The following is a 27086-nucleotide window of genomic DNA, read 5'->3' as shown; positions in this document are numbered from 1 at the left end:
CTCCCTGTCAGTACTGGTTGCCACCCACACACTGCCCTTCCCCTGGACATCTCCAGTCTCCCTGATAAATAATGGATGCCTAGGGCTACCCTGCTCCCAGGAGGCAGGCTATGAATCTCCCCTCCCGTCAGCTGTGCTGTGCATTTCCAGTCATACTGGTGGGTCTCTTATTATGTGAATTTATAGTTGTGCCTTCAGCAGGGCCAAAACAAGCTTCTTAGCAACAACTTCCAATTCTCCTGTTTTCCGAGGATCCCTGGGGTGGGGCTGTACTGAATCGGGGAGGGAGTTCTCTGAGCAAGGCTTGGGGAAGACATTATCTTTGCCAAGGAGGTGAAGATACATTCTGTAGAATTCCATGGCATCTACCCCATAACACCCCAATGGAAATCAACCTCTGCTCACCCCGCTCGAGTTGTCATCTTGTGGGGGGCGGGTCCCTTTAACTGGAGGGACCAGAGTCATAACCCAAGTATGACTTCAACAGGTTTGCGCTAAAGAAGTCCTGTATTCCCACTGTTCTCACTTGGTTGTTTAGTCTCCTGATGTCTATAGAATGGGAACAAGCTCTTATTATTTTGTGGGATTTCCCATTTTCACATTTGATTTGCTTATTTAATCTCAAGCAAGTCTGAATGCTCTCTGAGCCCATTTTACTCATCTCTCGTGAGCTGAGAACAAGGCACTTGGCATTCAATAAAGCTTTGTGAAACTGAACCAAAATTTAAAAAATTTGTTTAATTAACCACGGAGTATTAATAGAATTTGAAGTTAAGATAAAGGGCCATGTTCCCCAACAAATTTCCTCCAACACTGCAGGACCACAGATAAGGTACATGAACTCCCTACACCTCAGGCTCCTCACCTGAAAAATGGGAGCACTGACCATGGTCTGGGATGTCCCTTCTGGTTCTTACATTGACTCTGATTTAGGTTGATTTCTTGGACTCTGTCTGCTCTAATAGAATCCACATTTCTCCTACAATCATGGTTCTTGGGAGAATCTGACATCCACTCATAAGGGCAATCCCTCCTCCCTCTGTATCACCTCCCTCCCTACCTCAAAATATATGAGTAGTGATAACTTTTTTCTTTTACTTAACAAATAATCATTAATTTCAACCCCATGATCAGCCTTGGGTTGGGAGTTGCACATATAATTAATAAGATAGTGTCATAGTCCTCAAGGAGCTCCCAGTCTACAAAAGGAGACAAGTGGCACAACAATAATAATAATAACAGCTAATGTTTACTGACAGCTTGTGTGCCAGACACTGTTCTAAGTGCTTTATATAAATCTTACAATAATCTACGAGGCAACAACTATAGCTATCCTTATTTTACAGTTGAAAACATTACTGAGACATTGACAGATCAAATATCTTGCCCATAATTGGTGGAGCTGCATTTTGAACCCAGAAAGTCTGATTCCAGCACCCAAGCTCTTACCCATCACATATACAAACAGATCCAATACTGTTATCACAGATGTGGGCTCTTACAGAGGGACAGACATCTGTGACCAGGAAGACAGACTACAAAGTAATACTTGAGATAATCTACCTCATCAGATTGGGCTTCCCAGGTGGCGCTAGTGGTAAAGAACCCGCCTGCCAGTGCAGGAGACATAAGAGATATAGGCTCAATCTCTGGGCTGGGAAGATCCCCTGGAGGGAGAGCACGGCAACCTACTCTAGTATTCTTGCCTGGAGAATCCCATGGACAGAGAAGCCTTGTGGGTTACAGGACATAGGGTCACACAGAGTTATACATGACTGAAGCGACTTAGCACACGCACACACCTCATCGATTACTATAAGGATGTAAAGCATCAATATGCAAATATCAAGTGTTTAGAAGACTGTCTGGCACATAAGCAGACACTTTCATATTATCTGTCTCCTCCCACAAACTGGGGGCTTCATTAGGGCTGGGTCAGTGTCTTACTGCTATATCCGCAGCCCCCAATTCAGAACTTAGCCCAAAGCTGAAACCAGTAATTGCCTCTTAAGCAAAAGAACTGAACAGAGCAGGTGCTCAGAGTTCCTTGAGGACCTGAGATGTGCTGGTCCCATGCTAGGTTTTCCATTTGTGGTCCCTCACCAATCCTCGAGGACCATGTGGTTGTCCCCATTTTCCAGGTAAGACATATGTGTCAACTGGTTTAACTTGCTCCAAGTCCTTCTCCCTAGCTTGCACATTTTTGAAAATACCTTTTGCTTTTATTTGACAGAAAGGGGTGACAGATACAAAGACAGATCTCAGTGTTGGCTGATGGTTGACTTGGGTACAAATGTCAGTGGCGTATCTGGGACAGAGAATATATTTTTAAACCTCCTTAACTTAGGGTTTACCATACTTACTTTTCCAACATTGTAATTCTGAGAAGCACTGGGGAACTTTTTTTTTTCCAAATGATTTTTATAAATCAATCAAGATATACTTTAAAAAAATTCTAAGAATTTAATCAGGGAATGTCCGTTCATGGTAGAAAATTAGAAAACACAGATAAGTAAAAGGAAGGAAATTAAAATCCACTCTAATCTTATCACCAGAAATAACAAAATGTTAACACTGTGACCTCCGTGCATGTCCTTCCTGCTGTTTTCTATGCATATGAAATAGAATGAAGATTATGAATGCTGGCGTATTACCAACACCCTCCCAGTTGCTCACCCACCCCACCCATCACCCCACTCCAGTCAACTACCAAAGAATCCTGGCTTGGACCATCTCAGTTTCTCCCCTCTTCTTCCAAGGAGAGCCCACCACTTGCCACAAGATTCTCTGGCTTCGGTGACGGAGAATAGAAAGTACGGGAGGGCACTGAGGCAGAAGGGGAGAGGGCTGCAGGATTGTCTTAGTGGGATTTTGGGTAGAGATGCAAAAGCAGCTATGTAGCATTCAAATGGGAAAGGAATTAAGGATATTGAAAAAGTATTACTGGACATGATAGGATAGCCTTCAGGTACAGAAGCAGAAGTAGGGCTTTCCTGGTGACTCACGCGGTAGAGAATCTGCTTGCAATGCAGGAGACTCGAGTCCCTGGGTCAGGAAGATCCCCTGGAGAAGGGAATGGCTACCCACTCCAGTATTCTTGCCTGGAAAGTTTCATGGACAGTGGAGCCTGGCAGGCTCCAGTATATGGGGTTGCAAAGAGTCAGACACAACTAAGCGACTAACACTTTTCACTTTCTTTCATAGAAGAATTTAAAATTTACTTTTGTTGATATAATTCTTTTGACTTAGATACACTCTCAGACTAAGCCATCTGGGACATGATTTTGCAAACAGTATAATGACACACATGTATTTTGTAAATGTATATAAATTAAATCTCCCATTTAATAAAAATCCTCCTATATATATGAATATAAATGGATTTATGTATATATAAAATAGAAGTATATATATTTTGAAATCTTTTTATACAACATTGCAAATAAATATCTCTGTCAATAAAAATATGGTACTTAAAGAGAGTAACTTTAAAAGATTTCACTGCATTTTGCTATATGGAGTTTTTTCAACCAATATGTAACTATCCACTATTTTATGTAGTTTCCCAACAAGAGTGAAATCTGTATATTGTGGTTAAAATTCTGAATATAACCATGCATTTAGCCTTATGTAAAATTCCTGGAAGTAGAATTACTGACTTAGAGAAAACATACAGTTCCATATTTAAGATTTTGGATACTTATGGTATATAAGTGAGATAGGCTGAGACCCAGGACTTTTTGCTGTAGTGTCTGCACCTGGACAAACATCTCCTCCAGCAACAAAACACAAAGAAACTAAATATAAGGGACTAAAAATAACTGCATACATGTGCTGTTGGGCCAAATGATGAACAATAAGATACAAAAAGGCAACAAACCAACTGCCACTTGTGAAGTGCCAGGCGCAAAAGCAGAGCAGGCACATGATCCCTTCACTCAGGCACCACCAAGGGGGTGGGCGGACCACCCAAGCTATGCCTCCTGCCCAACCCACCAGATCCGCCCTCCCCCTCACCCCGCTAAAGGAACCAGCTCACCTCCCTGCCCCCCACCCCCAACCTTGGGAGCAAGCAAGGGCACCTGTTTCTGATTTTCACTCCCTTGCTTAAGTTCCTCCTCTGGACTCATCAATTTCTATGATTAAAGCCCCAGGGCTTCTAGGTTGGTAACCTATGTATCCTCAGCAGCAAAGGCCACAGATATTTAGAAGAAATTAAGGCCATTTCTTTTCCACCCCTGGACACGCAGGCCCCTTGGATTGAGTTTTATGGTGCCCACTGGATACAGCAAGCATATGCAATCTTCCACTGTTAAAAGAACACACCCATACCACACATCTAGGAAGGCCCACACAGTGGCTATTTGCGTGACTTCAGCTTCTCTTTGAAACACCACAGGAACAAACTTGAAGGAAACTATAGCCCTGCTAGGAGCCCCAGTTATCTTCTTTCTGGAAAACATTCCATCATATTGCTTAGTCTTGGAACACATTGTGTAGCTGTAAGACTTCATCAAAATTAAAAAAACAGTTTTGCTGTTTTTTAATCAGACAAGTAATGAAAAGACAAGCCACCAGCCAGGAGAAATACTAGCATTTGTATCCAGAATATATAAGTATTTCCTATAAATAAATAACAAAATGACAAACAACCTAATTTAAAAATTGGGCAAAAGGTTTAAATTGACACCTTAATAAAAGAAAGTACACAGATGTCTAATAAATGCATAGAAAGGTGCTCAATATCATGAGTAATTAGGGAAATTATATCATATCACATTCACTGGAATGGCTAAAATTAAAAAGATTAATCACAACTGTTGGTGAGGTTGAGGAGTAGAATTAGAACTCACAGTGCTGGTAGGAGAGTAAACAGCACACATAGTTTGTAAACCTGTTTGTAGTTTTAAAAAGTTAAACATACACCTACACTAGGACCCAGAAATTCCAGTCCTACTATATTTATCCAAGATAAATAAAAACATATTGTCTTAGTCTGTTCAAGCTGCTAGGATAAAATCACACAGCTGGGTGGCTTATAAACAGTACAAATCGATTTCTCACAGTCCTGGAGGCTGGAAGTCCAAGGCGGGCAGTGTGGTTGGGTGAAGGTCCTCTTCTAGGAAGCACATTCCTAACTGTATCCTCACATAGAGGAAGGGGCAAGGTTGCTCTGGGGGAATCTCTTTTATAGGGGCCCTAATCCCATTCATGGATTCCATACTTAATCCTGATCACCGCCCCCAAGCTCCTAATATGAACACATTGGGGATTAGACTCTCACAGTTTGAATTTTAGGGGAACACACACATTTAGACTACAGCACATATGTTCACAAAACATATATGTGAAAATGTTTACAGCAATTTTTCTCTAGTAGCTCCAAACTGGAAACAACTCGAATGTCCAACAATAGGATGATGGATATATAAATAGTGGTATGTTCATATAATGGAATAGTACTCAGTAACAACAAAAAGTAAACTACTGAATACCAGACCACCTGACCTGCCTCTTGAGAAACCTGTATGCAGGTCAGGAAGCAACAGTTAGAACTGGACAGGGAACAACAGACTGGTTCCAAATAGGAAAAGGAGTACATCAAGGCTGTATATTGTTATATGCTTATTACATCATGAGACACGCTGGCACTGAAAGCTGGATGCTGCGGAGAAATATCAAACCTCAGATATGCAGATGACACCACCTTATGGCAGAAAAGTGGAACTAAAAGCCTCTTGATGAAAGTGAAAGAAGAGGTGAAAAAGTTGGCTTAAAGGCTCAACATTCAGAAACTAGATCATGGCATCTGCCCATCACTTCATGCAAATAGATGGGGACAGTGAAACATGGCTGACTTTATTTTTGGGGCTCAAAATTCACTGAAGATGGTGACTGCAGCCATGAAATTAAAAGGCTTACTCCTTGGAAGTAAAGTTATGACCAACCTAGACAGCATGTTAAAAAGCAGAGACATTACTTTGCCAACAAAGGTCCGTCTAATCAAGGCTATGGTTTTTCCAGTGGTCATGTATGGATGTGAGAGTTGGACTATAAAGAAAGCTGAGTGCAAAAGAAATGATGCTTTTGAATTGTGGTGCTGGAGAAGACTCTTGAGAGTCCCTTGGACTGCAAGGACATCCAACCAGTCCTTCCTAAAAGAGATCAGTCCTGGGTGTTCATTGGAAGGACAGATGTTGAAGCTGAAACTCCAATACTTGGGCCACCTGATGCGGAGAGCTGACTCATTTGAAAAGACCCAGATGCTGGGAAAGATTGAGGGCAGGAAGAGAAGGGGACAACAGAGGATGAGATGGATGGATGGCATCACCAACTCAATGGCCATGAGTTTGGGTAAACTCTGGGAGTTGGTGATGGACAGGGAGGCCTGGTATGCTGCGGTTCATGGGGTCACAAAGAGTCGGACATGACTGAACGACTGAACTGAACTGATATGAGCAAAAACATTGATAAATTTTAAGCAAGAGAAATCACAACACCAAAAAGTACATACTGAATAATTCCATTTACATGAAGTTCAAGAACAGGTAAAACTATAATAGTAGACATCAGAAAAGTGGTTCTCATTTTGGGGGTGGTAAAGACTGGCTGAAAGGAGAAATGAGTCAACTTTCTGGAAGTGATGAAAGTGCTATTTATTTTGACTGAAGTAATGGTTAAAAAGGTAGTATGGAACCTGCTCCACCCTCTTGTCTTTCTCCCCCATGACTGGCTGCCCTCCATAGAGCACTGGAAATTCAATCATTGAGCAAGTCACATTTACCAAGTTATAACCACTGGCTACCCTGTGATTTTTGGCAAAGTGTGATCTTAGAGGTCATCTTCAAAAGTGTGACCTCTGTGTCTTCAGGGCAAAGGGGAAGGGTCTCAGGTACCCCTTACAAAGCCCTTGTCCAGCCCCATTGTGCTGCTGAAAGGCGCCCTTTGAGGAATCCAATCCTCTCTTTAGTGAGTACAATTCTGATCACCAATGTGTGAGTTTTTTTCCCCACACACCCAATTCTTGACACCAGCTGGGTATCCTACAGTTCAACTCAGTTCAGACACTACCCAGAGAAAGCATCAGATTCCACAGGTTAAGAGCTCAGTCCCACCAGACTGCCCTCCATCCCCACCACCCCGCCACCTCAGATGCCAGTCCCAAGGCCAGGTGCTTGTGTTTCTGACCATTGAGATAGACAGAGATCAGAGGTTCCAGCAACCTCCTCTTTAGGTTCAATTAACTTCCTGGAGTAGCTCAGAAAGCTCAGAGAAACATTTTACTTACTAGATTGCTGGCCCATCACTAAAAGACATAAATCAGGAACAACCAGATGGAAGAGATGCATAAGGCAATAGGGGGGAAGGGCAGGGAGTTTCCATACTGTCTGAGGGTGCCAGTCTCCCAGAATCGCCACCTGTTCACCAAGCTAGAAGTTCTCTGAACCCACTTCTTTTAGGTTTTTATGGAGGCTCCTTTGCTTAGGCATGACTGATTAAATCACTGGCCATTGGCCATGGAACTCAATCTCCAGTTCATCTCCCCTCCCTGGCAGTGGGCATGAGGTTGGAAATCACAAATTGGGCTTCACAGGCAACCAGTCGCCATCCTTAGGTGCTTTCCAGGTCACCTCTTTAATATGAAGAACATTTAATGCTCCCATCACTCAGGAAATCCCAAGGGGTTTTGGAGCTAGCTCTGACCAGCAGCAGGGACTAAGACCAAATAACATCTTTCTTTCTTTCTTTTTATTTTAGCTGTGCCAAGTTTCAGCTGTGGTATGTGGAATCTAGTTCCCTGACCAGGGATGGAACTCCAGGTTCCCTGCATTGGGAGCATGGACTCTTAATCACACTGGACCACCAGGGAAGTCCCCAGATGATATATTTCTTATTATAAATCATAGTATCACAGTGTGTGAGAAAATTCACAGCAGGCTTAAAGTATCTAAAGTGTTAGAATGGAAAAGAAACAGAAAAAAGAGTATTCTTCTCTCCTTCATGGAATATTAGAAACAGCTAATATTCACTGTGCATCTTCTATGTGTTTTATGAGCATAATGCATTTCATCCTCATGTGCGTGCGTACTAAGTTGCTTCAGTTGTGTCCAACTCTTTGCGTCCCATGAACTGTAGCTGCCAGTCTCCTCTATCCATGGGGATGCTCCAGGCAAGAATACTGGAGTGGGCTACCATGCCCTCCTCTAGGAGATCTTCCTGACCCAAGGATTGAACCCACATCTCTTATGTCTCCTGCATTGGCAGGTGGGTTCTTTACCACTAGTGCCACTTGGGAAGCCCCTTAACCCCTCACAACAGCTCTATAAGGCAGGTATGCCCATTTTCCAGTTCGAGAAACTACAGCAGGTAATGAAGTAATTAGCCTAGCTTCACACTGCCAGTGTTCAAGCTGGACCATGAGCCAAGCCTAGCTCCAGAGGCCGTGAGCATAACCATTACACAGTACTGCCTGTGAACGCTGAGAACAATACGTGAGCCAGAATCACGCGTTAGTGACAAATACCTACTAAAAAGGGACCAACCTGAAAGTAAACACACAAGAATGGCTTTCTGACATGGGAAGCTGTTTTGCTTTTGCGCTTAAGGTGAGTCTCTACCTGCTTTTTCTTATCTTCTTAGATTAGTTGACCCTGTAGGCAACACGGCTTAATCTGGAGAGCCAACACTATTCTGTAACAAAACGGACTCTTCCCACTGCCAACTCAGATCTGCTTTTCCCCCTCCTGCCTCTTGAAAAAGCCAGAGAGATTCACAAAATCCCTCTTGGTCATTCTATCTGCCTCCAAGATACAAACTTCAACAGTAGTCAGGCCTCCCCAAGCCCATGGGAAAAAGTTGTAGTCATGGGCCCATTGCCTTGCCGATCTTTCCCTTTATGGGTGGTCAACCAAAGGTGTGTTTGTCACACAGCAGAGACTGGAGGGACAAGTGACATGGAGGATTCTCCTGGTTTTACTCCTTAAAAGGCCCAACAGTCAATATTGCTCAAGGAGCAAGTACTGGGGTGGCCTCAGCATCCATCCACTCCTCTCCCTGGGTCTCAGGCAGGGTCTCTGGGGTGGGGGTGGGGAACTAAGCCTGTCCCAGCTCTGCTGGTGACATCTGCGTGGGTTAAATCAATCAGTGGACCCCTTCTTCCCCCCACCCCAGTGATACAGGGGTAGAGTGGGCATTGGACCTACTGTGGCTCAGTTAGAGTAAAAAACCCATAAACTTTCAATTCATGGCTGGGAAAGAGAGATTCTCTCTTGGGTTGGCCAATACAGTATGTAGACAGGAGGCTCGAGGCTGCAGCAGCCATTTCCAGTGGAGAGAACCAACCTGTGTTTGAAGCCAACATATGACGGGGCAGCACTGTATAACGCAGAGAAAAGGAACAGAAGCACCAGTCAGACCAGGCCTGGATTTACTCCACCCAGTACATGCCCTTCATGAGTACAGTCTGATTTGGGTTGGGCTTTCTGTTATTTTAGCCAAAGCATCCTATAACCACCACTTAGACTGAACTTCAAACAGTAACTTGTATTTGTCTACAGTGTTGATAAGCCAGTCAAATCAACTGTTTATACGGCTATGAGCTAAATCTACCCCATATTTTCAAGTCTCAGCTCCAGAGTCACTTCTGGTTGACACTTGTTTGTTCATTTGCTCAACAAATAGAGACACTGCATCTGATAGGCACTGGTTCTGACTCTGAGTGCTGAGGCTTCCAGGATGAATAAAACATGATTTCTGTCCTTGAGGAGGGTGGGGGTGGGGGAGTAATACAAGTAAACGCACCTGGGAGGAACAGGAGTAAGGAATCTGATGGAGTGAGTCCCAGGTACTAAGTCAGACCCCAGATGTGGGGTCGAGGAAAAGATTCTCAAGGAGTTCTGAAAGCACTGCCTGTATAGGCAGGGTTTTTTGTTTTTTTTTAAGACTTTTTTTGTTTTTCTTGATGTGTCCCATTTTTATGGAGAAGGCAATGGCACCCCACTCCAGTGCTCTTGCCTGGAAAATCCCATGGACGGAAAAGCCTGGTGGGCTGCAGTCCATGGGGTTGCTAAGAGTCGGACACAACTGAGCGACTTCACTTTCACTGGAGTGAAATGGCAATCCACTCCAGTGTTCCTGCCTGGAGAATCCCAGGGATCGGGGAGCCTGGTGGGTTGCAGTCCATGGGGTCGCACAGAATGGGACATGACTGAAGTGACTTAGCAGCAGCAGCAGGACCATTTTTAAAGTCTTTTTTGAACTTGTTACAATATTGCTTCTGTCTTAGGTTTATGTGAGATCCTAGCTCCCTGAGGAGGGATGGAACCCACACCCCCTGCATTAGAAGCCGAGGTCTTAACCACTAGACAGCCAGGGAAGTCCCAAGAAAAGGCAGTTCTTAACTGGGAACAAGCTTGCCTCAGGGGGACACTTGGCAGTGTCTGGAGGCATTCTGGGCTGTCACAAGTGAGAAGGGCTATTGGCAGCTGGTGGGTAGAGGCCAGAGATGCTGCTGACCATCTTACAATGCACAGGACAGCCCTCCCTCCATACAAAGAATTATCCAGCCCCCAGATCAACAGTGCCAAGGTTGAGCAACTTAAGCCAGAGGGAATGGATGTTCTGAGCAGAGAAAGAAGCACATGCAAAGATGTGGAGATGTGAAACCATAGGGCAAGTCTGGGGAGGGCGGGGAAGGCTGGAGCCAACAGATAGCTTAAGGAGCGGTGAGCATTAGCCAGAAGGGCATGGTGGGGCCAGCCGGAGCATCCGAGCCCTGAGCCGGAAGCTTAGGGTTTGCGTCTTTTTTATTTTTTTAATTGGAGGCTAGTTACTTTACCATATTGTGGTGGGTTTTGCCATACATTGACATGAATCAGCCATGGGTGCACATGTGTTCCCCATCCTGAACCCCCCTCCCACCTTCCTCCCTCCCCATAGGGTTTGAGTCTTGTTCCCAAGCCCTGAGGAGCTGTGCTGTGCTGCGCTTAGTCGCTCAGTCATGTCCAACTCATTGCAACCCCATGGGCTGTAGCCCACCAGACTCCTCTGTCCATGGGGATTCTCCAGGCAAGAAAACTGAAGTGGGCTTCCATGCCTTCCTCCAAGGGATCTTCACAACTCAGGGGTCGAACCCAGGGCTCCTGCATTGCCGGCAAATTTTTTTACCATCTGAGCCACCAAGGAAGCCCAAGAATGCTGGAGTGGGGAGCCTATCCCTTCTCCAGGGGATCTTCTGAACCCAGGAATCAAACCGGAGTCTCCTGCATTGCAGGTGGATTCTATACCAGCTGAGCTACCAGGGAAGCCCCCCTGAGGAGCTACTGAAGGATTTTAAACAGGGGCATGTGTTTTAGAAAGATTCCTCTGGCAGCTGTGAGTAGGACAGACAGGAACAAACCTTCAGGAAGACTTCCTGTTCCCATCCAAGTTCACTACCCCAGTTCAGTTCAGTCGCTCAGTCATGTCCGACTCTTTGCGACCCCATGAACTGCAGCACACCAGGCCTCCCTGTCTATCACCAACTCCCGGAGTCCACCCAAACCCATGTCCATCGAGTGGGTGATGCCATCCAACCATCTCATCCTCTGTCATCCCCTTCTCCTCCTGCCCTCAATCTTGCCCAGCATCAGGGTCTTTTCAAATGAGTCAGCTCTTCGCATCAGGTGGCCAAAGTATTGGAGTTTCAGCTTCAACATCACTACCCCAACATGTTGCATATATCTCTACGTGTCCCCTCCACAAGCCTCCAAAAGCACCTTGGGGCAAGCACTGGTTAATCCAACTTTCTCTTCTCCATAAAGCCTCACACAGGTAGAGCAGTGGAATCACAAGTGAGGCTCAGACGCTAATACCAGCAGAGAAGGTAAAAATCATGTAGTTAAACCTTTGAAAATTCATCGTCATCCACATAATATACATGCATGGCCTGTGTGTACAATCTTATAGAAATAAGAAATAGGTCACCTATAATGCACAACATGAATAGAATATAGGCAAAAGTTAACTTTTTTTTGCAATATTTATATTTTTTTCCCTTTGTCTTTCAGAGATTATATCGTGGAACTGGCAGATGTTAAACGCACATATGATGCAATGGATCCAGTGCACTTGAGAAATGTTTGCTGGAAGAAATGAAGGGGTAGCAAGTCCCGAGGTGGGGTTCTCATTTGTCCTCTGGCTTCCGGATCCTACAGGGATTCAAGGGCTCCCCGTGGGCCAAGGACCAGAGTTCAGAGGAACCAGCATGGGGGGGATGGTGCTGTGCTGCTCCAGACTCAAGCGTTTCTTCCCGAGCTGATGGGCAGGTCTCCAGCCCTTGGCTGTCACCTGGGTATTACCCTTGCTCTCCCCCAGCATTAGAGGGAACAGGCAGTGCCGGCTCTCTCACTAGGAACTGTCCTTGGCTAAAGTGAAATGCCTCACCCAAGGACACACAAGGACTGGTCAGTACTAGAGGCCAAGAACCCAGATGCTTCTTGAAAACTTGACACAACTCTTTAGGGTTGCGTGAGTTACAGCGCTCCCTGTGGGGAGGTCTTGTAGTTCCTATACCACATCCCGACCTTTAACTCTGTCCAATCCTGCTTCCTTCCCTTCCCTCAAGGTATCCACACCAAGAGTGTGGGGGCACTGACTTGCACTAAGCTGCTGCCAATGCAGGAGATGTAAGAGACGCGGGTTCGATCTCTGGTTTGGGAAGATCCTCTGGAGGAGGACACGGCAGCCCACTCCAGTATTCTTGTCTAGAGAATCCCATAGAAAGAGAAGCCTCGCAAGCTACAGTCCATAGGGTCACAAAGAGTCAGACATGACTTAGCACACATGCATACACTGGTCAAGAGGCTAAGAGGTCTCAGAGCCCAGGAGAGGCAGGATGGGTAAGTGGTACCAAGAGCAGAAGCAGGCAGCATCCAGAGCACAGGAGACCAGAGAGAACCGGCGGGCAGATGTCACCTGAGTGCTCACTAAGCAAGGAAAGTTGCCCCTTGCCCATTGGGAACCCACCTGCGTGGGAAGGAAGTCCAGCAGGGGAGGCCTGGCTCTGAGCAGTGTCACTAGGCTGTTAGGAAAAACGCCGCGGGAGGAAAAAAGCCGCCTCTAAGGACCGGTGGTAAAGGCCTTTTATTAAGCGTCTCTCTCGGGCAGAACTCCCGGGGGCTGGTGAGTGAGGAGACAAAGGGAGTCTGCAAAGTATGAGGGGTGGGGAGGGGTTTTATAGTCCGGGCAGGCATCCAGGCCAGGTCTTTTCATATAAGGAAGAAAGCGCGGGCTACAGTGGTGGTCACTGTCCGAGGGCTTTATGTTGGTACCTGATTGGACAAGGCTGCAGGGGGCCAGCCCCTGGAAGTTTAGCCAGCCTCCGGAATTTGCCTTGCAGCACTTTCCCGGGGGCATGCCCCGACCTTTCATAGGCCATCCTGAAACCTGACCTGCCGACCCCCAAACCTGCAAACAAGAAACCACCTCCTGTTCCCCACATGCCAACAGGCCTCCATCTCCGTAGGTTAACAAGTCTCTTTGTGGGCAGCCACCAGCCTGGAGAGGTCTAGATGACACTGGAAGGCTCCCTTCACCACCAAACACCTCCCTCTGCCTTAGCCTCAACCAGGGAGCCTGATTTCCCATCATCAGATATTTCCCTGGGATTAAAGGGCTCTGTTAAAACACAATGTCCTATTCATTAACATGAGATAACATATCAAGCCAGGGTTATTAACAGCTTAAACTAGTCTGCAGAGGCAAGAGAAAGAAATGCAAGGCTGAGATGGGAGACCTATGTAAGCCAGTTCTAGGTGGGATGCTTAGGAGGTGATGGGGGTGGGGGCAGGGCCGACACGGAGCACGTGGTTCAGAGGGCAACAGCAGGGGGCTTCTGGTAAACGGCAAAATCCCCCAATCCAACCATTCGCTCCCCAACGAGACCAGAAGTTGGTTATACCCTTCACCGGGCACATGGTGTGGTACCAGGGCATCCTTGTGCTTTGCCTCGGTCTCTGACTCTCATGCCACAGTTCTAAGAGCAGGAGAGCCTCCCATTAACAACAGGATTTACAGGTTTACTGAGAAGGCTCCAGACTCCCTGTAAGCTGTCTCGGGCAATCAGGGGCCTTCTAGATCACATTTCATCCCTTGCAAATGGAAGCCATCGAAACAACGGTGTCAGGTCCTTAGTTGCAGCATGCAGGATCTTTTCATTGCAGTGCATGGATTCTCCAGCTGTGGCAGCGGCTTAGTTGCTCTGCAACACATGGGATCTTAGGTCCCTGATCAGGGATTGAACCCATGTCCCCTGCATTGCAAGGCGGATTCTTAACCACTGAACCACAAGGGAAATCCTTGAAATAGTTACTTTTGTTTTGAAATATTAGGCTGAAGTTATCTTTTCTACCCACTTATGTACTGGGAGGAATTCATTTCAATTCATGTCCAAGTTAGTCTAAAGATACAGTCTGGCCTCATTAGGGCTGATCAGTTTTGGACATCTTTTTAAAATCCTGCCTTCTTCTAAAAGGGATGCCTCCTCCTAGAAAATTACTACTCAAGTGAGTCCCAGTAACTGCCAGGAGTGTACAGCACGTCTTAGCTGTTAGGGTGGCAAAGTGGTTGAGAATCATTGCTGCAAAACACAGGGGTTCCCAACCCCCTTGTAGCTAAGTCTCTTCTTCATGCTCTTACTCCTCCTGCTCCGTGGAAAAAGTTCTGCAACAATCCTGGCGGCCATCAGTCCCAGGGCTGAGGTTTGGCCGTGATGAGTGTGTTCGTTGGCTTGCTCATTTATTCCTTTATTTTTACATGCAGGCATTTCCTTTGGGACTCTAACGCAGGCAACCTTTGAAAAATTCACACTTAAATCAATCGCCTAGCGCTTTTGTTTCTACCACGTTAAGGAGTGGGTCCTGGCGTTCCCTCATCTAGCAGAAAAGACTTGGAAATGTTGGCCTGGCTTTAAGATGCCCAGGCCCAGTAGGACACCTGACATGCTTCCAACTGAATGACCTGTTCACTGCTGAGCTACTGGGTTCTTTTCCAGGAGCGCTTTGGCACTTTTGGAAAATCAAGATTCAGAAAATGAATGCATGCATTGTTTAAAACCATGACTCTTCTTTCTCTACTTTATCTGCAGGTCCACCTTTTGCTTGTGTGAGTTCACCATGCAAGAGTTCTTGTGGGACCTGCCATCTTAGAGAGATCAGAAATACAGGGCATATGTTATGTACAGACAGATATACAGTATGGTGGGGGCGCATGGAAGCTGTATTAAGGGGTAGTTAAGGGGACAGGATCTGGAGATGGGTAAACATATCATGTAACTGCCCGGAGCCTCAGTTTCCCATCTGTACAATGGGCATAATGAGAATAACCACTTGTCTGGTGACAGCAAATACAATTGCATTATACACGTAAAAAGACTAGAATAGGGCCTGGTCTAGTGTGGGCAGTCAGGAAATGAGAGCAGATATCTCTCATGTAATTAAAAGGTTCAGGAAGAAATAAAGGAAGCAATTTCATTCTTAGCATCAACAGTCTAAATTCTTCAAATTGTTTCCCAGATGATCATCATCTCTTAAGGAAACTTGTATTTGCATATGTTTTTGTGATCACACACACTTTTCAAAGAAACATATATTTTTTAAAAATCTACTGAAATGAAGTGGGCTTCCCTTAAAGTAATCTGTAATTGGAATATTTACACATGAATGTGAGAGGTAAGCAACCTCATTTTAAAAAAATCCTCTCTCTCCTACTGTTCTAATGCAACATTCCGAAAGTATCCAGTGAATACTCCAAGTCCTGGCACAGTGGTGAAAAACACCTGCAGTGTTCTCTTTTCAAAACTAACTGTGTTCTGGCCTATTTCCTCAAACTGTGAAAACGTCTATGTCTAGAACCTCATAAGAAATCTATTAATACAAGTCTTGAAAAAAACTAAGAATGCTATCACATATCAGCAGAATATTCCTGAGCAGAAGATAAAGTTTCCCAAACTACAAGCATCCAGGAAGAATACTCACTGTTGGCAGGGAGAGATTAAACGGAAATTTCAAATGCCCTACTTTTAACTACAGGCTGATTATCAAATTGATGACCAAGCTTGGCATAAGAAATATTTGTATGAAGAGAAAATTTAACATTGAATACTTTAATCTGGAGGAGAAAAAAAAGAGATTTGGCTAAAGCATTTGGAATTTTACAAAATTAAACCACCTCTTAGCTATGAAAAATGAAAAAGAAATAAAAGATAAGGGTATCACCACCAACACAGACATCAAGTTTAAATGTCAGGAAGGTAATTAGAAATTCAAATTAGGTATAGCATCCCTGTTTTAATTGGACCATTAAAAATCCCACTTTAAGCTTTGTGGCAAAGAATGACCAATTCCGAGGGGAAAAAACCTTCTTGCCTTCAAATTAGCACCGTATGTTTAAGAAAGCAAGTGTAATTTTCAAATTACAACCTCACAATTAAAACAAAAGTTTATCTGGATATATTTGAATCATAACTCTTGTTACAGAAAATTTTGTATTTGTAATTAGAGAAACATTTAGAAGAAAAGGAAAGAAACATTTTCATAAAACCTAAGAGCATATTCAAGACCATTTGAATCTTGGGACACAATAAAGCACTATTGAACATCTTAGCACAGCATCTTTCACTCGAACTCATGAGAGCAACTACACATGACGGGATGTAAACAGTTTGATAGGAGGCACCAAACTGTTAAGTCATCACCTGGGGAATTTGATGGGATTAGAAACATTTTTGCAGCCTGGAGCACCCCTGCACATAAGCATGTGCTTCATCATGTGAAATCACCAAATCGCTCTGTGGGAAATCTCATTGTTTCCATGGCATATTGAGGAGTTACGAAATCAGGAACAAATCCAACTTCTCAACAGTGCTCTGGATTAAAAGACGCCTATGTTTAAATGAATTCTAACCCACGGCCATGGTTCCTACAGAGATTCTAAGAACAAAGGGGAAAAAATTAAGGACATTTAGCATCGCTGTTCAGTATAAGGTCAAAAAAGTGCTATTCATAAAATAGTTGAATTTAGACCTTGAGATTCTTTGAGCAATAATTTGTTACTCTGATACATTCCAGTTAGTCTTACTTTGCAAAAGAGGAAATAAGGAATAATAAAATAGAAAACATTTCAGTGTATTTTTAAATTCCACTGATACACAATAAACTAAAACATGACAGAATGCTCTATCCCCTTTGCATTCAGAAAAACGCAAAGCTTGCATTCACCTCTGCCCACCAGACACTTACATCGTATCCACTGTTACGGATCCCACGCCGGGGTCGCTCCCGAGTTACCAGAAGGTCCATCTCTGTTTCCCCTGGACTCGGGCTGTTCAGAGATTGCCGGCTCCGGTAGACAGAGTTCTTCATCTGTTGCCTGAAGAAAATTCAACAACTGTTATGATGCAGCAAATACCCTGACAGATGGAATTCTCCACTGATCCAAACTACAGGCAACCAATGAAGGCTTTGGATTTGCCTTGCGAATCTCAGAATTGATGGTATTTGTTCCCTGGCCATCAGGAACTGTAGAAAGAGTGGAATAAAGACTCCCCCCATCCCCAACCAGATGCTGTAACCATTTGACTGAATTGTAAGTGCCCTTTGGTATGGAAACTGAGTAACTCTAATCAATTGCATCACTGCAACCTCATCTAAAATTCTGCTGACGGCAAGACCAGAACTCTCCCTTGACCCTCCAGGACAGTGAACGCTGCAAGAACAAACTTGCTTTTGTTGGCTTTGTTGACTTAGCAGCCTCCTACTTCTTTTCACCTTTCTAATTTCACATGCAGGATTCCATGATGTGTCAACAAACACTGTGGATAATAAGCTTCTTAAACACCGCTGATGATAGATTTTCTTTTCTACCTTCATCACAATGGATTCCCTTCTGGGCTAAGGAGCCATAAACCGCAAGGCAATCGGGGGCCCATGCATCCACCCATCCATTACTGAGTGGCTAAAATGTACCAGGTAGGGTGGAAGAGGATGAGGATCCACAATGAGACAGATACAGCCCTGTTTTGCTGAGCTTACATTCTAAAGAGGCAGATAGACAGTGCGCCTGGTAATTCCCAAAGTAATAAGGGTGACAGATAGTGACTAGGATGTGGGGTGACTTTAGATAGGATGGTCAGGGAAGGCCTCTCGAGAGAGGTGACATTTCGTGAACACAGCCAGCCACATATCAACCTGGACACAGACCATTTCAGGCCTAGGAAGTTCACTTCAATTAATTTCAAAGTTAGTTTACAGTTATGGTCTAGCCTCGTTAGGACTGATCAGTTTTGGACATCTTTTTAAAATCATGCCTTCTTCTAAAAGGGGTGCTTCCTCCTAGAAAATTACTACTCAAGTGAGCCCCAGTAACTGCCAGGAGCGTGCAGCCCCTTATAGCTGTTAGGACGGCAAAGTGGTTGAGAATTATGGCTGCAAAACACAGGGAGGGAGATGGGAGGGAAGTTCAAGAGAGAGGGGACATATGTACACCTATGGCTAATGCATGCTGATATTTGGCAAAAAACAACAAAATTCTGTAAAGCAATTATCCTTCAATTAAAAAATAAATTAATTAAAAAAACACACACACACACAGGGATTCCCAAACCCCTTGTAGCTAAGTGTCTCTTCCGCATGCCCTTACTCCTCCTGCTCAGTGGAAAAGTTCTGGAACAATCCAGGCTTCCATCAGTGCCAGTGCCATCATTTGCCCATGATGAGTGTCTTTGTTGGCTTGTTTATTTATTCCTTTATTTTTACATGCAGGCATTTTCTAGTGCCCTGACCAGGGACTGAGGTTCACATGTTCAGAGGCTCCACCCAGCTCACCCTAGGAAATGCATACTTTTGTCATCACTGTTTTGTTTCTACTTGTCCTTAGAGGAATCTTTTTTAGGAGGGGGAAAGAACCAGTAACAGTGAGGGCCGTGGCTGTGCTTTTCCTTTTGCAGAGGAGGCAACTCAGGAGTGATGACTTTTTTGCAGGGTTTTATTCTGCAAAATTTGCAGGGTTTATCCCACATGATTTTGCAGGGTTTATCCCATATGATCTTGCAGGGTTTATCCCACAAAAGTAGGATAAAGTCACTGGCTACTTCCCTCTCATCCAACAGTAAGTTTTTCTCTGTAAATTATTTGCATTTCAGAGCATCTACCTTCAGAGAACTCCCCTATTTAGTGTCTTGGTTCTAAGATTCTATCCATTCGTGGGTTCAAGGTACAGAGGTTGTGTTATTGTTAGTGACCATGGAAGAAACCTGGGAGGTAAAGATACCTTTTCATGACCCCATACCCAGTTAGTCAGAGCATGACATTCACACACTGCTAGTCTAGAACAGACATCAGAACCCCAAGGGCAAGACCCCACCCTTGCAATTAATCTAGGGAATAAAACATACACTATTAGACTGACTCCCTCACCAAGAGGAGCTTACACCTGTTTAGAAAGCCTCTGTGGTCTTTGCTCATCTGGCACCAGGACAACCCTCTTTAGGTAAGGGCACTGGGATGGCCAGCTTTTCTCCAGGGATAGGCATGTAACACAGGCCAGATAATCACAGCATCACAACCCCATGGCCATAAGAACTAGTCAGAGAGTGGGCACATGAGTTGATCAAGTGCGACTAAGTTTCAAGGGTTTTGCTACAGCAACCAGGAAAGAGGCATTCTCTTGGCATTGAGGTTTCTAAGAAGATAGGATATAAGCCCGGAGTTGCTGGCAGCCAGTTTGCCACTATGAGGTAACAGCCTGCCTGAAAAGGAGCCAGCAAAAGTGAAGAAACAAGATAAACGTGGAAATCATTGTATGACCTCTTGGATCTAGCCATGCTTGAAGCCTTGGCCTGTTCAGTGGTAAAATTTCCCCTTTATTGAGCCAATTTGTGTTGGTTTTCCATTATTTGCAACCAAAAGAATCCTGACTAATATAGGAGCTTACCACCTAACGTTATAAACTGTGCCCTGTAGCTATATGCAAATAGAGGCGTCCTCTAGGAAAGGAGCACAGTCTTGTGAAACAGAATCTCTTCTGAGTGACTCATACTTTAAGGAAGACCCCAAAGAATTCTTTCCCTTGACCCAATTACAAATCATTCTTTGAAAAAGCCGACTCCATAACTGTCCTGAGATTGCCAATTAACCCATTTAGAAAAGATTTACTAATAATGGTGGTGGAGGAGTAAATACTAGGATTAGCAATTGACATTTAAGTAGGTTATTTTGGAAGTATTAGAAATACAATAGTGAGACTGTATAAGCCCTTTTGAGAACCTTGAATGTGGGTGCGCCCTTAGACACTGGCATACCCTCCAGTATCCTTTTCCATCAAAGACAATGTTCCATTATATACAGCTTAAAGGCTGCTGTTTAACACGAATCTCAATTAATCAGGCTACCAATGTGTGCCTGCAACTATTTTGAAATAAATTGGGCTTTTGGGTAGAGAAATTACTTATTTTAATCAAATAGAGTTCCATTAGGTATATCATGTCCTATTGGTATTTTCCTATGTTCTTTACAAGTTAACAAATTTTAAAACTTGCAAAATTGAGGTGTAAGTTTTTTAACCTCTGAAAATATTGCTGGGAGGAGGAGGATGGATTTCATTTGGATTTTTTAGGAGGTTTGGATCAACCACTATAGTTTAAGAAAGTAGTTCCTGAGCATTGTGTTCTGTGGAGCCCTAGGGTTCCACAAAGATGGACTAGAAGGAGGAGGAGGAAGAGGAGGGGAAGGGGAAGAGGAGGGAGAGGAGGTCCTGCTTCTACCAGAGTAACTGTCTTTACAGGTTATTGCCTTAGGTTGGGTTCCCCCAGAAGTAAGCTCTGTGATGATCTAGGTAGAAGTGGTTTATTTGGGAGAGGGTTCCAGGAAGCACAAGTTGAGAAGTGGGAAAATGAGAGAGGGAAGGGAAGTAAGCCAATAAAGAATATGGTTTAGAGCAGATCAATGTCTTGGGCATCTGGGGCTCAAACTTACTGGAGAGTGTGGGAGATTATTATTATTATTTGTTTTTTAATTTTTTTATTAGTTGGAGGCTAATTACTTCACAACATTTCAGTGGGTTTTGTCATACATTGATATGAATCAGCCATAGATTTACACTTATTCCCCATCCCGATCCCCCCTCCCACCTCCCTCTCCACCCGATTCCTCTGGGTCTTCCCAGTGTACCAGGCCCGAGCACTTGTCTCATGCATCCCACCTGGGCTGGTGATCTGTTTCACCATAGATAGTATACATGCTGTTCTTTTGAAACATCCCACCCTCACCTTCTCCCACAGAGTTCAAAAGTCTGTTCTGTATTTCTGTGTCTCTTTTTCTGTTTTGCATATAGGGTTATCGTTACCATCTTTCTAAATTCCATATATATGTGTTAGTATGCTGTAATGTTCTTTATCTTTCTGGCTTACTTCACTCTGTATAAGGGGCTCCAGTTTCATCCATCTCATTAGGACTGGTTCAAATGAATTCTTTTTGACGGCTGAGTAATATTCCATGGTGTATATGTACCACAGCTTCCTTATCCATTCATCTGCTGATGGGCATCTAGGTTGCTTGGGAGATTATTATTTTAAAACGTAGATTTCATTGTTATTCAGGTATGGTAAACCCAACAGATCGAGGGATGACTGCCATCGAAGAGATGGCTTGTATACTCACTGATCCCAAGAGAAAGGGGCATATCACACTATGGAGGGCCACACGGGAAGCACCAGGGTCAGTCACAAGGCAGGGGGAGTGCAGGGAGAATGCGGGTAAGAGCCTTTATTGTGGCTTTCATGGGAAAGAACTGGAAAGGGGTGATGTGGGCAGGGAGATCAGGGGCCCAGACTGCCAGAGCCCCTGTGTGTAGGAGGCAGCTGGGGTCTGAGTTCTAGCTTGCTCGGTTTGCGCGTGATGGGTGCACTTGCAGAGGAAAATTACTGTCCCTAGGAACTGGCAACCCAGCCCCGGGAGGGGCAGTTTCTCCAGGGGCCAGACCCCAGATGTCAAATCATCAAATACAGAAACCAGAAAATGTGGTTATTACAACAGTGTAGAGTTCTCTTGCCAGGGGTATTTATCCATCAGTTCCCATCTGTCACGGACTGCAGCTGCTCCAGAGCATATTAACTACCTGACACTTCTGCTTGGGGACCTTGTATCAGAGTCACAGATGTTCGCAGCAAGAAGGACGCTGCTGGCTTATAGGAAGGCTTGAGGGGACATGGAGGGGGCCTCTGATAGCACCTGCCTCAGTTATATTATGTACCTTGTATCTCTGAAGACATGAAGAGTTTATAACATAAAGATGGGGGTATGCTCTGACTTAAAAAAAGCTGTGAAAACTCTTTGAAAGGATATCAGGATGAGTCAACATTTGGACTCTAAATTTTCATTTGATTTATTTAGCTCTCAGGGTAAGCTTCTGGTTATTGACGCTATCTCTGACCTAGAGAATGGGTTCCTTACTCGTGCCTTGCCGGGGCTGGTCACTGAGAGCAGAACCTCTAGAGAGTTGAACTGTGAATGGTAACTAACAGGTATGTCTCACCTGTGATAACAGGTAACATACAACGGGCAGCAGTGGACAGTGCCTGGAGTCAACAGCAGAGTGTGACAAGAATAGGGCCCGAGGGACTTCCCCGGTGGTCCAGCGGCTATGACTCCGTGCTCCCAATGCAGGGGCCCTGGGTTCTATTCCTGGTGTGGGAACTAGAACCCACATGTGCAACTAAGCGTTTGCATGTGGCAACTAAAGATCCCTCATGCGGCAACTAAGACCCAGTGTAACCAAATAAATATCTTTTAAAAAGAAGAATAGTGTCCAAGAGCTTACTAAGTCTCTTTCTCGACATTAATCTTTCTCTTCTCATCCCCATCTCTTGCTGATCTCATCTCCCTTTCTACCCCCACCCCACCTGATTTGTGGTTATCTCTAATTTTCCCTTAACTGATCACATTTTTTAAATTAAATCCTTTCTTCAACATGTACTAAGAATTGCCTGTATACTCCCAGCATCAGCAGGCCAGCAAAAGGCCTTAGAAAACTGGCCCGACCTTTTGTTAGGAAGTGGAGATGCACCTCTTCAGAAAAATGTTTTGTTCATTCTCGTTATAAAATGTCTTCACTGAAAACTGTATTTAACTCTCAAATAATTTCTAAACTAAGTTCCGCATACTTGTAGATGACTTTTGATTCATTTTCCAAATGTCAGCAGGAAACCCAGGAAAAAATAAATCCCCACTCAAGTCTATAGAAGACCCCTGAAGTAAAAAGTCCCAAAGTGTGAAGTAAAAGCCAAAGACACCCCCAGCCTCCCAATAAAATCCACAGATGTCCTTCCCTTTTTTCTACGGTTATCAACATGGGGGTATGTGCGCTGTGATCCCTTCACAGTGTGATTTTACACCAACAGCTTGTTGTCCCCACCAAGCCTAATAAGAAGCCTGGAAAATGAGGCACTGGCTTAGAATTCCCTCTTTTCATTATTAAAAATAAATCATGCAGATTCCATTCATAAAATTTAGTCCCCACTCCCAGCTTGACTATGTGGCTTCCATCTAGGCCCATCACATAGTCATTTTGGCTTTTAATAAATACCCACTCAGTCCAGGAACCATCCTGTCCTCCCCAAGGACCTCTCTAGAGGCTGTGTCTGTGAAGGCTATGGTTTGGGTTGGAGCACTGGCAGCTCAGAGTCAAGGGGCAGCTGCCAAGGAGAACGTGTGTTTGGAAGAGTTGGTCTCAAGTCACGAAAATGCTTCTAGGGGAAGTGCCTCAGAGGGGAAGGCAAAGAAGAGAAGTGGGCCTGTCGAGCTTTGCTGACATTTAACCCTTTTCCCTCAGATGGTAAAGAAACTGCCTGCAATGTAGGAGATCGGGGTTGAATCCTTGGGTCAGGAAGATCCCCCTGGAAAAGGGAATGGCAACCCACTCCAGTGTTCTCGCCTCGAGAATTCCATGGACAGTGGAGCCTGGCGGGCTACAGTCCACAGAATCACACCTGACTGAGTGACTAACACACACACCCCCCTTTTCCTGGTAGGTGAAGCCACCCCCTGCTGAGTTAGCAGCAAAGCTTAGAGGGTTGCCAATTTCAACCACCAGGCCTACCCCTCCTTGCTAGGGCAGGCCTGCCTTTTAGGCTGAGTATCTCACATTTCAAACACCCATCGCACTTGTGAGCAAGAAACTCTCGTGTTCATCTTTCTCTTCCATTAGGCCTTAAGTTCCATAAAAGCAGAGACTGGGCTGTTCAGTCCACCATAAAATATTGAATGAATGAACACATGACCATAATAGTATTCAGCATCATGCCTGGGGCCCAATACAGAGCAGGAGACAATAAATGTCAAATGGACAAGTCTTTGAATTAAAGACAGGAACCCAGCAGGGAGATTGGAGTAGCTGTGCAGTAAATATTGATTGAAGCTGAATCAAAAGGTGAGGCATGGAATCTGTTTTTCTTATGTAAGAGACACTAAAATTATTGATGAATACACTGTCCCTTGATCTGGAAGTTGCATAACCAGGTGGGTGATAATTATATGTGAACCCAGCTCTGAAACAGCTACAGGTTTGAAAACATCATTAAAAGCTAAGGGACAATTATGGTTGTTTGCATAAGTGTTGTTTTTCAGCGGCTTTAATTTTATTCTCTTCCAGACTCATTGTGGAACTCCTGCTTGTACAGACCAGTGCGGCCCAGACCAGCAGCCCGCAAAGATGACAGTCCTCAGGCGACAAATAGAACCAGAGGCCTGGACGGTACTGCCCGAGGCACCCCCCGCCGTCATCCCACCAATGGTACAGCGACCCCCGGAGAATCCCTTAGGAACTGCACCTGTTTTTAGCCTCGGTGAATGGGGCACACAGTTCTGGGTCTGGATCCAAGACGTGCTCAATTTCCTTTGGTGCTTTTTCATACATCTTTTTCCTTTCCGTCTGAGCCTTGCTAGCCTCCACCGGGGGGAAGTCGTAGTAACCCTTCCTCTTGGCTTTGAGGCGCAGCTTGTTCCGATAGTGTTCAATGTCTGACTTCTGCTTCAGGGCTTTGTTCACCTGGGGAGAGAAACAGTCTCATCATGCGTGGTGCAGGGGACAATGACTGTCAAGTGAATAAACAAGCCTATGGCCATTTAGCTGATGTCCATCTGGATAAGACCACCAGTTCTTGAAAGGCTAGAGTTGGGATGAATGGGGTGGGAAAGAGGAGTAGACATCCTGCTTGCAAGTTCTCCTCGCTCTATCAACCTGCACTCGAAAGCTTATTTTTGTCAGTCTATAGCTTTGTTGTTGTTGTTTATTTGTTCAATCATGTCTGCTCTTTTGCAATCCCATAGACTGTAGCCCATCAGGCTCCTCTGTCCATGGGATTTTCTGGGAAAGATTACTGGAGTGGGTTACCATGTCCTCCTCCAGGGGATCTTCCAACCCAGGAATCGAACCCATGTCTCCCTGTCTCCTGCACTTCAGGCACATTCTTTACTGCTAGGTAATTTTGAAGGCTTCAGTGGCCATTATTGCCAACCAGTTCCTGCTCACCTGTCAAAGATACAAATGGATGACTGCGCTAAATAAATGAACAAATGATATGAAGATGTTATGCCCACAAACAGAGCTGAATGGTGAAACCTGTCTGATACTTACTGAACAATATGAACCATTGGAGCTGTTTGCAGTCAGGCTTGACTACATTTGTATAATCATGTATAAAGTAGAGAGCATTTTCATAGCTAAGATTTCAAGGAACAATCATGGAAAGGCTGGTAAGTGTGGGGATGACTTCCACCTGGCAGATGAGGAAACTAAGAGTCAAAAAAGCTAAGTTAGTAAAGCGAAGAGTTGGGACCCCTAGTGAACTAAGAGCTCCCCTTACAGATTCTGTGCTGTGCCATCACTGTGGTGGCTTACGTGCATGATGTCTTCTTAACCTTCATGACAACCCATAATCAGAGGTGGGGTCAGGGTTTGACCTTGGACAGTCTCTGTCAGAGTTCAGAGTCTGCACATTTAGCTGCTAAATACCCTGCCCCTCAGGATGAGAAGACAAAGTACAGAGGGTCCAAGGTCTAAGCCCCTGGATTGTAGATTCTGCCCAGGGAGTGGCTGGGGGCTGGGGTTGGTGTGGGCTTGCCAGAATTGGGGCTTTCCATTTGGAAGATGCCCAAGGCAATGGTCAGTCGGCAGAGCATTGGAGCTGCATGCACAGCTGGCAAAAATCCAGAGGCCCAGACCTGCTGAATCAGAATCTTCAAGAGTGGGGCTTGGGCATCTGTAGTTTGCAAAAGTCCCAGAGCTGACTCTGGTTCCGTACCTGAGTGAGAAACCTCTGGCACTGATCAGTGGTTTTCAAATTATATTCCGTGGATTTGTGAAGATCAGTAGAAAATCTGAGAGTTAGGAATCTTGCCCTCCAAAAGCCAATACACAGCTATTTTCATATTGCTTTAGCAAGCCTAGGGACCTGGGCTAAGAACTGCTGCCCGAGGGCTCCAGGAGGGTCCTCAGGAGACAGGGAAGCGCAGGGGCAGCCAGAAGACGGGGCTGAGCTGCTGGTCCTCGTTCCCAATCAACAGAGCCGCCGCCCACGCTCCTGTCTGCTGTCTGTGCTGGACTCCTACAAGACAGTGCGGTTGAAGAAAGGATTAGAGGGTGAGAGAAGGCTTAAGGTCCAGCGGTCTCAGAAACTTGAGGTCGGATCCCCAGATCAGGCTCTGCTGAGCTTCTGAAGACACGTGAGAAGTACAGAGGAGGCGAGGCCAGGGAGGCCAGGAGGAACTGCCTGGAGGCCCCGGGGACACGGCAGAGGAGATTCCTTACTGTTGCAGCCAATGCCAAGGGAGGAAGACGGGGCCGGGGGGTACAGCTGTCCACCCCCTTTGTGTCCCTCCTGCACCTGAAAGTCCCCCAGGTAGCAGGGTTCAAAGCCTGGAATTCTGGGCTTCCAGCCATCGGACCCATGAGTCCCTGTCTCACCGTCCACGCTGCTGATGATACTTGAGATTAAGCTCTTTTTCTTCTCAAGTCTCTTTTATTTGGATAATGAACTTAAAATCTGCTGGGACATC

General features: G+C 45.0%; 1 protein-coding gene across 2 annotated transcripts in view; it reads right to left on the bottom strand.

The window, feature by feature from the left end:
- The window catches only part of KIAA1549L (KIAA1549 like), a 303755-nt gene that overhangs the window by 29697 nt on the left and 246972 nt on the right, over nucleotides 1-27086 (bottom strand). For both annotated transcript variants that reach the window (XM_043481941.1, XM_043481942.1), the window contains exons 15-16: nucleotides 24860-25077; nucleotides 17277-17406 (exon numbers count right to left, since the gene is read on the bottom strand). In XM_043481941.1, the coding sequence (XP_043337876.1) occupies nucleotides 17277-17406; nucleotides 24860-25077 (348 nt within the window). The remainder of the gene's footprint in view (nucleotides 1-17276; nucleotides 17407-24859; nucleotides 25078-27086) is intronic.

This window comes from Cervus canadensis, chromosome 11 (genome assembly GCF_019320065.1).
Source record: "Cervus canadensis isolate Bull #8, Minnesota chromosome 11, ASM1932006v1, whole genome shotgun sequence".
In the NCBI taxonomy this organism is placed as follows: Eukaryota; Metazoa; Chordata; class Mammalia; order Artiodactyla; family Cervidae; genus Cervus; species Cervus canadensis.
Note: the sequence above shows the minus strand (reverse complement) of the source record. Positions and strands in the feature narration are given on the sequence as shown.